This window comes from Anthonomus grandis, chromosome 9 (assembly GCF_022605725.1).
Source record: "Anthonomus grandis grandis chromosome 9, icAntGran1.3, whole genome shotgun sequence".
Taxonomy (NCBI): domain Eukaryota; kingdom Metazoa; phylum Arthropoda; class Insecta; order Coleoptera; family Curculionidae; genus Anthonomus; species Anthonomus grandis.
In genome coordinates, this window is record NC_065554.1 from 13,680,633 (window position 1) to 13,691,972 (window position 11,340).

At 30.3% G+C, this 11,340-nt stretch overlaps 1 protein-coding gene across 1 annotated transcript; it reads left to right on the plus strand.

Annotated features, from left to right (window-relative positions):
• The first annotated feature begins 4,197 nt into the window (after positions 1-4,197).
• On the plus strand, positions 4,198-10,876 carry LOC126740579 (uncharacterized). The gene is made up of 4 exons (XM_050446659.1): positions 4,198-4,426; positions 4,532-4,728; positions 5,961-6,074; positions 10,688-10,876. The coding sequence occupies exons 1-4, from the start codon at positions 4,301-4,303 to the stop codon at positions 10,869-10,871; spliced, it is 621 nt and encodes a 206-aa protein (XP_050302616.1). The 5' UTR covers positions 4,198-4,300; the 3' UTR covers positions 10,872-10,876.
• The last annotated feature ends 464 nt before the right edge of the window (positions 10,877-11,340 follow it).

Consider the following 11,340-nt stretch of genomic DNA (forward strand, 5'->3'; position numbering starts at 1 on the left):
GATGGTAACGGCAAAATGGATCACTTAGATTGTCGATTGCCAGTAACATCAGAGTTGTTGGAAATATATAGGCGAAGTGGAAATGTTAAAAGAGAACCCTTAAAACCCTTAGAAATGTGCATGCATTTCCTCGCTATGATCAGAATGATCATTAAGTTTTATATATCCAAAACTAATGACGCTGTCGTTTTGTAAATTATTAACTTAATCGTAATATACTGTTTTCTTGAAAATAAAGTTTATATTTTTTGAAGGTTGTTATTTACAAAAAGTAGTATATGAACCTACCGCTCATTTAAAAGGACGCCCTATATAATGCTTATCTAAAAATTATACTATTCTACTTAAAAATAATTTGCCAAAAAATTATGTATTTAATCAAAAAAGTTTCAGGGTTATATGTGGGTTAAGCTCAGTTCAGCAAAAACCATTAAACCCACAAAAAGTGCTTTTAAAAAATACAATTTAAGTTAAAATATGATAATAAAAATATTTAATGCTCATGACTTAATGTTTAATAAATTAATAAGGTAAATTGTTAATTTTTTCTAAAAATTATATTTTTACATTTTGAAGCATCTCAATTGATTTTATTACGAAGGAGTTTATTGGCTTTTTAAGACATCATTTGTTTACATTTAATGCTCTGGAAATATAATCGATTACACTTGGAGTATAGTCGTAAGAATAATAAACATTATTTTATTCACCAAGGAGTAAATTGTTAAGCTACAATCTTTTGGAGTAATATAAAATGGGTTAATAAAGTTGCCTGCACCAATATTCTATTTTGCTCTATATTTGTTAAAGGTGCCGCTTAAAAGCTCAGCCAGCTGCACCTTAGATGATAAAATAAACCGCAAAATAGATTATCGTTGACGACAACTATATATCAATGTTAAACCAGGATATAACTTAAAAGCCAGGATTTTTTGCTACGACAAAATAGTATTAACAATCGACTATTATTTCATTATTCGTCATTAATTGTTTATTAGTACAACAGAACTTATGCAGGGGTCAAGTGAAAAATCCCAAAAAAATTATTAACTTAATATTTATTTTTTCTTAGATATTTAAAAAGACCATTTGTCTTTTCTTACGGCGTGACCAAAAGACTTGTGGTAAACATATTTAATTAAAATATTTCTTTGTTAGGAATTTATAAAGAGAAATCACTGGTTAAACCCATTATGATCGGGCAATACTCAATAGTATTAATTACATTTTGACTATTTGATAAATACTGAATAGTCGACGGGAACTGAACTTAAAAATTTATAGAACAAACAATCATGAAATAACATTTTAGTAACTGTAACGCTTGGACATGCTAAACATTTATGTCCACTTTAAATTTAGTGGAGCAGGTTTTACGTATTTTATCAAATTAAAAATAATAGCATATTTGGAAAATAACTCACGAAGTAACAAATATAAAATAAACATCGAAAAAAATACATCATACAAGAACCATCAAACATTTCTTGAAAAAAAATCCAATAAATTAAATCATTTTAAAAAAATGAACTTTCAAAAAGTATTCAGGATAAATCCAAATACTGGTAAGGCAGAAACTAATTATTCAATGCTTTATAAGCGAAATCGTAAAACTGCAGTCAAAAAAAAATCAAATAAATTTTGACAGATTGTCTAAAAAGTTATTTATCTTTATTCTATGAATTGAAGTAATTTGAAATAGTAGGGTTATGTTTGCTTAAAAAAAAATTCAGTATAAAACAGTTTGTCTTTATCAAAAAAAGGATCTAATAGCATTTTGCAAATTTTTTAGTTAAAGTAAACAGCCAACTTAAGAGGCTATAAGTCAGGTATGATTGGAACAGCGTAAAAGAGATGCGAAAGCTGTTTGAAATAGCATCTCTTCGACTGCTCCTGGTGCCGTCGACTTCCACATATTGACGTTGGTTTTCCAGACAACTTTTAAGCAAATTCAAAGAAATGCCTTAAAACCATTCTATTCCAGTTTTATTTTTTATGACACACTGTGTCCAACGCTTCTTTAAGCTTAACAAATATTGATTGACTGATCAACTGCATCGTACATTTCCTCACACAAAGTAATTATTGCATCCGCTGTCGATTTTCCATGTCGAAAGCCAAATTGTTTTTTGGATGTAATGTTAATTTTTATCAAGGAATTTTACAATTGTTATATTTATTAGTTCCGCAAAAAAAAATTGAAATATTAGTATCAGGGAAATTGGTCTATAGTAGTTGATATCGAGGTTTGATCTTATTTACCCATTCGTTGACGGTGTGACTTAAAACACACGATGCACAATAGTCAACTTATTTCTTTGCACGCTTACACTACTAAACACGTTCACTTAAAACTACTAGAAATATTTATTTACATCGTAGTTACTTACTAATATTTCTGTCTGATTAATATATCACGCCAATATTCCGAACTGAACTAAACTGTCAACAAGCCTCCAGCGGCGACGCGGCTCCTTATATACTCGGCAGATCACTATTCCGGAAGATTCTCTGACCCTCCATGTGTCTCCAGAAATGTCGTGGGTGTGCCCACTTGCGTCATTCCGGAATGAAGAATAGCTGGTACTTGCGGCGTTGACACTATCGATACAATATTATTTTCTGAAGCACGAGTAAATAAGCATTTTCTTAATTTCATTCATACTTGTTCAAAATATAGCTTGGTATTATTATAGATCTTGAATATTTAAGACGGAAATAGGATGTTATGCTGTTAGAGTGGTTTCAAATGAACTGAGATTGGAAGCTGCAAAATCGATTTATCTTTGGGAGTCAAGGGCTTGTTAACCCTCTGTTTATTTTGCAAAAAAGAGCCATTAGATATATGTATGATAAGTCTCCATAGGATTCCTGTGTAAGATTACAGGTATCTAAATTAAGTGAGTAATTTTTCATACCGTAGTTCTGAAACCGTTTAGGTGTTAAGATATTGTAAACCAAAACATAACGTTTCGTTCTCTAATTCACACAAATATTTTAAAGTAAATATTACATTTGTGTATAGTATTAAATGGTAATGTTTAATATAACTAGTATTAGATACTATAAGTTTGTTATTAATGAATTTTAACTGACTAATGTAGGCCGAAACGTTGGTATAAAAAAGGAGTTTTATTTTAATCTATATTCAACTAAGTCTAAAAAACTAAAAACAATTATCCTGATCCAGGAAACCCACAAGTTCCAGCGAATATGATATGGGTTTAACAAGATGAAGCACCACCCCACTACCAAATAAATGTCCGGCAGTACCTCAACCAAATATTTCCAGGTCGATGGATAGGGAGGCAAGGATCGATGGAATGGCCAGCACGGTCTCCCGATCTGACGCCATTAGACTTTTTCTTATGGAGATATGTGAAAACTATTGTATACAAAACTAAACCCACTGACTTAGCTGACTTACGAAGACGAATAACCCTGGCAATTAGATCGATCACACCTGAGATGTTGAGTAACGTTAGAAGAAATTTCTATTTACGGGTAGACCCTACCCGTAAATAGAAATTTCTTTCAAGACGTTTGTGGCGAGCATTTTGAACATCTCATACATTATTGTTTAGATTTGTATTATGTATAAGTTTTTGAATATGTTGTAACAATTTTCGGCAAATAAATAATTTTCTTTTCTAAATGTTAGTTTTTGAATTTTACTTAATATTTCTGAAATAGTCAAAGATAGGTATAGGACATTGTATACAAAATATGTCTAAAATGATCTGAGGAATCTAAAAATTAATTAATGTACAGGGTGTTATGTTTAAACTAAGCAAGTTGGTATTGGCCACCGTTATCTGATACTCCCTGTATAAAAAGTTTTTATGGAAAAAAATGCGCTACTATAAAAACCAATCGACGTGTTCGAGCGTTTTTTCCAACACGCTCCCATCTATTTATTAGCTAATTTATTCCATTTGGCTGACACACACTGTATATTCTGTCTGTTGTCAAATCGAGTTAAAATATGAAAATAATAAACTAGTTGTAGATAAACCATGAAGAGTAAATACAACACATTGTGTCCGTAATTTTTTAACAAATATATTTTATTTAGAAAACCATTATAAAAGTGTTTCCCCTTTCGAAGTCAAGGCATGCACAAAATGTATATAAATCGTAGATTTTATAAGCCATTTTGTTTGCTTAAGCGTGCTCAAGCATAAAGTAATCCGCTCATCTAATTTCAGACGTAATCTACATTCAGTGACAGCGTACGCACGATCTTATTTTTGCTATAGTCTTAAAAGCTTGAACTAGATTATTATTTTAATAAGAAAAAATGAAGTTATTTAATATTATATTAATCTTAACACTGTGTAATATTTTTAACGTATATAGTAGCGAGAAGCATGGTATATCAAAGAGATCCTATTATTTGCTATTTCCCAGAAATACTATTTTTCAGGTAAGCATATACCAAAAAAAAATTAAATAATCTAATACATATATTTAAAATCGCTACTCAATAAGTAATATTATAAACTTGATTTAAGGCTTGTTATATTTTTAGTTTACTTATGGCTTAACAGTTCCTGTAATTTTACCAAGAAGATCAATCAACATATCCTGGTGTTTTCAGGCGCAATACAATTTGCCTTATAACATTAGTAATTTTTACCCAACTACAGTAGCTGTGAGATCTGGTGGATTAGGAGTAGATTTAGCGAGGATTAAATTTTATGAATATTTGGCCATGATGTTAGATAAGTATGTTACAGTATTATAAATCATTAATAATTGTATGATTATTTAAAGTACTGGTCTAAAGGTCTCCTCTTTTTCTATACTATATTATCACCATGGGTATTCTGTATGAAATTCTTTCCAATTCATCATAGAAGGCTTTCTTACTTATGTCATCTTTTTCTTCAGTTAGGACATGTATAGATAACATCGAATAGTTATACCACTTGCCTGAAAATTTGATTTGAAAAATGCACTCATTAATAGATCTTACCAGTTCCTCTCGTACAATAAAACCAGTTCTAAAGTCGTGGCATTAGTTCCAACTTCCGCTATAAAATACAAAAGATTTTCCGATCTTTTGGAGTCCGTTAACTAGATCTCCTGTATTGTCACGATATCCATACCGATTTCCTATAGCTGTTTTGTTATTTTTTACGCTGCTCCTGGCCTGTATCAGCTTAGTACATTCAGGGTTCCAATACTCATATCCTTGTTACAAAGTCATCGTCAAAGCATTGGTTTTCATAGTACATTTTTTACAAGATAGCCCCATGCTTAACCCTCCTTAATCCGGGCTTGGGACTGGTAAGAATGGATGGTATTTGGACTACTCAGTTCATCCAAAGAATTAGCTTACGCAGAGTTACTGAGTTCAAATTGCTGCTTTATTCATTTGTTTTTTTTTTATTAAAAAAATCTTGAAACAATAAAAAGTTTTGAGCAAGAGGCGTGTAACACTCAAAAATCACTTAGATGCCGTGAAACTTGAGTTGTTTCAAGTTGTTGTTGAAGTCTATTAAAAAATTTGTGCATAAAGCTACCGTCGGCCGCCTGTGAAATATTTAAATTTAACATTAAAAAAATTGTGGGTGTTTACTATAAACTATAAATATAAATATTTTAATTGATTTATAGTGATTTTAAACCTCTACAACGGGTTCGATCGAATAAATAGGTTGCTGGTAACTATATGGCTATTACAAAAATATGCTGTGTCTTTAATTTAATCGTTGACAACTAATTGAACTTTAGATTCACACACAATTTCAATTTTTAATATCTATATTATTAATATTTTTAATACTACTATCGATACCAGTCGAGTTTTACAGCTGGTAAGTGTCTTTGATTGTCACAGCCCTTATTTAAGACTTTTTAGGGTGTTTTTTCTTTAGCAAAGCTTAAGCAATTACTATAAGACCTTACCATTTGCTCAACCATGCATTATCATAGCACTAATTATATTTTTTTAGTTTTGGTCTACATGGAGAAAATTGTGTTCTTAGATCAGTATGTGAAGTTGCTGAAATTCCAATGTACGAAAAAGAGGACTCAGTTCTAGAGAAAATTGTACATTTTTTATTTACGTAAGTAAATTTAAAAAAATATATTTTTCTATGTTTGATTTCTACCAAAGCTTGAGTATTAAGTAGAATTTAATAAATAGCTTTATCTAAAAAAACGACAGAACTTAAACCAGTTTAATTGTAATTTATAATACAAGCTACAATACCTGTACAACACCAATATAATATTAAACCAACCCAAAGTTATCGAAAAAGAATCTAAAAATGCTCCAAACATAAAATAGCAAAAATTTTTTTAGAAAAAAAAAAGATAGTTGATGTCATTAATATTGTACCTACCTATTAGCTCATTAATACCAAAAAAGTTAATACATATGTTGGAGAGATCCTAATTTTTTAGAGAATAAATAAATATTTATTCTCTTAAAGGTATATTCATTATAATCTTCTGGTGGTTCTGGTAATGTATTCTCTCAATGTGCTTAATTCAAACATTAACAACAATACCGGATATCCGCTAATTGATCGCACATTAAAAATAGCGGATACAATAAAAAATAAAAAATGAAGAAAAAGGTAATATCTTAGCTTAAAGCTATTCTAGATCACCAATAAAGCTAACTTAAGCACAAGCCATTCAACCCACAAAAAGAGCATTATTAGAAAATATTGTAATTAATAATTTTTAGAATATTGCTACTTAATAAACTAAAAAGGTTAATTGATTATTTTTTTCCAAAAATTCAATTTTTGCTGATAAAGTCAGCAATCTGAGTTTTAGTTTTATTATAAACAAGTTTATTGGCTTTAGAAGCATTACACATCCTTTGCACTATAACGGAGTTTAATATAATATTCAATTATTATTTCTTTTTTTGGGTTTTGCGGTACTCCTAGATTTCATAAGAGTCTTTAAAACTATAGATAGAGATTTTTTGATTAACCAGTTGAAACGTTTAGGAATTAGGGGGAGTGTTTAAAACTGGTTAAAATCCTATTTGTGTAATAGGATTGAACGAGTAAAATATAAAAATTTTATGTCAGAAATTCTTATTGTTTCATATGGTGTTCCCCAGGGAACGGTCTTAGGTCCACTATTGTTCATCTTTTATATTAACGATATGGTACGTGCAATAAAAAAGTGTAAAATAGGTTTATTTGCAGATGACACTATGTTGTAAGTAGTAGGAAAGAACCTACATGAGATGCAGGCAGACATGAACGGCGACCTTTGTAATTTATTCGAATGACTCTATATAAATAAATTAAGCTTAAATACAAACAAGTCTAAACTTTGCGTCTTTGCAAAGAAATCAAAAACTGGTCGAGCTGACATGAATAATGTGCGGATTATTGCGAATGGGGAAAAAATATCTTATGAAAAAGAGATTAAGTATCTGGGAGTGATTTTAATGCTAACCTAAAATTCCATGCCCATGCAGATTATATTATATGAAAATATTCGAAAGAAGTAGGATTTCTGACCAGTGGCGGCTGGTTTATGTGTGCTGCAGTGCTGCAGTGCTGCAGAGCTCCAAAGAAAATTAAATAATCTATTAAAAATATGATCTATAAACCAAAACCCAAAAAAAAAAGAAAAAATCTCCGTCCCGCATATTTTTACACCTATTTTATCAATTAAACAAAACGCAAACCACATTATTATTGAAAAAGCTGGTGTAAGTAGAGGAAAAATATATACGCGTAAATTTAGACATTATACGACACGTTAATAAAGACATTTATTTAAAAAATTAATGGATTTGTGGCTGTAACAAAAAGAATTCTTTATACTGTTTGCCCTGCCTACTTTTTGGTGCCGATAAAGCTTGGACGGAAATAGGGATCACTGATCTAGAACTTGAGTTTGAAAATAAAAAGGCATGAAAACTCTAAAAGCCATCTTCATAATTGTATGGAATTAGCATTATTAGGATCAACTAATATAATGACACAATTAGATTCTGCGTATTGGTTAAATATACAAAAACATAATAAAAATATCTCAAAAAATAGATACATTTTATCAAAAATTATAAATTGTTTTAAATTTTGTGGAGCATTTGAACTGGCTCTTCGGGGATATGACGAAAGTGATATTTCTGAGAATCCGGGGATATTTCGTGGGTTGATCAACTTTTCTGCTGGATTAGACGCAAATCTAAGTGATCATCTAAAGAATTCTTCCGTATTTAAAGGCACCTCCGAAGAAATACAGAATGATTTATTACAGTGTATGTTTGAAGTCTGTCATGAACAAATAATTGAAGAAATTAATCATTCGCCATTTCTGGCAATCATGGCGGATGAAACAACGGACGTTGCTGCAAAGTCTCAAATGGTTGTTATTTTTAGATATGTTTGCGATGGTGAACCCATTGAACGATTTTGGAACTACTTAATTCCTAAAAAATGAGATGCAGAAACACTTAGTAAAGCAATTCTAACTGTTATTGAGCCTTTAATTCCAAATTCACCCAACAAACTGATTGCCCAAAGCCACGATGGGGCAGCAGTGATGAGTGGCCACACTGCAGACGTTCAAGCATTAATAAAAAAAGTATCCTTTTGCTCACTATGTACACTGCTACGCCCACCAGTTAAACTTGATTATGTCTAAAGCTACTTCAGCAAATAGGCAAGTACGTGTATTTTTTGGAAATTTACAAGACATTCCGGGATTTTTTAATAATTCACCACAACAAGTAGAAGTATTGAATAAAATTATGAACAAAAGAATCCCTCATGGCTCTAACACCCGATGGAATTTTAATATACGAACCATTAATGTTGTGTATGAAAATAGAGCCTCTCTCATTGATTGTATGCATGAAATAGAAGATAAATTTTCCAATAACACAGTTTGTAGTGCGGCCGCTTCTATTCGGCGTGCATTGAATGATCCTATTTTCAATTTTTGGCTGACTTTTTTCCATCATGTAATGCCCCACGTAGATATCCTATTTAATCAATTACAACAATGAAAAATCGAACCTACTCTAGTAAGAAACGCTGTTGAAAATTTTGAACGCAGTATCATTCAAGTTCGAAATAATATTGATAACATTATTAGTGAGGCAACAAATATAATTAGCGATGAGCCACCAGAAAACAAACGAAAACGCCCAAATAACAGCCAATTTGATCACCGGATTTCTGATTTAGAAGTTTGTGATATTATTATGAATTGCGCAAAAGATAGATTTCAATTTATAGAACATCTAGTAGTTGCATCATTTTTCTTTTCCGAATGCTTTGGAGAATATTGTGGCAAATTTCCTGAAGATAAGCTCACTTCCGTATGTACCTTTTATCCCATGCTTGATAAAGAACGTTTACGAACTGAACTATCTGTTCTATATTCAAGAAATGATTGCAGGACATTAAATGGCGCACTACCTCTTCTGAAATTTTTAGTAACCAACAATCTAGGAGATACGTTGAAGGAGACAAAAAAATTATTGGAAATTGTGGTAACTACTTCGATGACGACATCAGAGGCGAAGAGATGTTTTTCAATATTAAAAAGAGTTAAACATTTCTTAGAAATTCAATGACCGAAGATCGTTTAACAGCACTTTCCATGCTATCTATTGAAAAAAAGTTTATCTCTAAAATTAACAATTTTAATGAAAAAGTTATAACAAAGTTTGCCACCAGGAAAGAACTAAGAATAGACTTAATTTATAAAAAATAGGTAGTAGGTGAAATATAATTAATATACGAGTATAAATATAATTCAGTTTTTTTTTGCTAATAATAATTGCAGAACACCCTAAAATTTTTACGACGAGCCGCCACTGTTTCTGACACTGAACCTGTACAAAATTTGTCTATGCAAACAAAATTACAGCTATACAACGCCCTTGCACTTCCATATTTACAGTTCTGTTCTGCACTGCTGTTTGGTTTGCCTCAGTACGAGTATAAAGTGGACCAACTGGAAATAATACAAAACAGAGCTATGAGATTAGTGTTGAAATGTGATCGTTATACTCTTGTTGCGTGTATGTTAAATGTCCTAAATATGTTATCTGTAAAACAAAGAATTTTGTTTAATGTGTACTTGTTTATCTTTAAAATAAAGAAACGTCTACTACCCGAATATATTTGTCAAAAATTAATAGTGTTCGCAGATGTACATGAATGCAGTACAAGAAATCGTACAGATTTTATTCTGGTAGATAGATGTCGAACTAGTCAAATGCTCAATACTGTTTTATTCAAGGGCTTAATTGAGTTAATAAGCTACCCAATGACATCAAAAGTTGTGATAATTTGAAACAGCTCAAGCGGCACTTGAGAGGATTTTGTTTTAAATAAATGTTGAAATATTGTGAAATTTATTTTATTCTTGTCTTCGTCAGTTTTGTTGTAATATTTTGTAGCCATTGTATATGTAAAATTTTAAAATTTTATTGTATTTATATAATTTTAAACTTTTTTATCTTTACCATTTTTAATCTAGGTTAGTTTTTATCACTTTTTAATGTTTAGTTTTTCGTGCTTCTGAAGGTTTTTGTAATTTTTCTCCTTTATATATTTTGCGGTTTGTATATTTTATATATTTTTTTTGATACCAGTTTTTTGTATGTAGCTATTATGCTAAATAGACGGTATTATTATTATTTTTGAGCATCTTTTATATTTGTTATTTTTTTTTTATTTTTTAGACCATCACTGGAACTTAATTTAAATGAAACAAACAGAGCTTTAGAAAACTCAAAATTCAAGACCTTAACTCAAAAATTGTTAAAAGCCGAAGACTATGGAAAAACTCAAGGCGAATGTGAAATTAAATATTCAAAGTGTATTATGTCAATAGTGGACCTTATGACAGTATTATATTTTACTTAGCATGATTGAATTGTTTTATTATAAATACTTTTTTACAGAAAAACCAATTTTCCAAACACGTACAAAATAAAAAAATTTGCAAGTAATATTTAGTTGAAAATAATAAACAATTTTAAAATATGTACTACAGTAAGAAACAATCATAATTATAATATAACGTAAAATTGGAATCAAGCGAATCTTAAGAGTCGTTTTTATTTAATGTTAAAATACTTAATTTCACAGAAAATCGTTAGAAAATTTGATTTCTTGGCCTAACGTGTTACTCTTACAAACTAATCGAGAAATAGGCTTAATATTGCAATAATTAATTAATCTTATAGAAAGGGACAAAGCGAGTATCGAACTGTCTATTTCCGAAAAAGATCCTCAACCTAACCAAAGCCAATAGCTGGAAATAGTAAATAATAGCATTGATTATCCTATAAAGAAAATTCATATCAATTAAAACTATTCCTGTTTCCTAAAA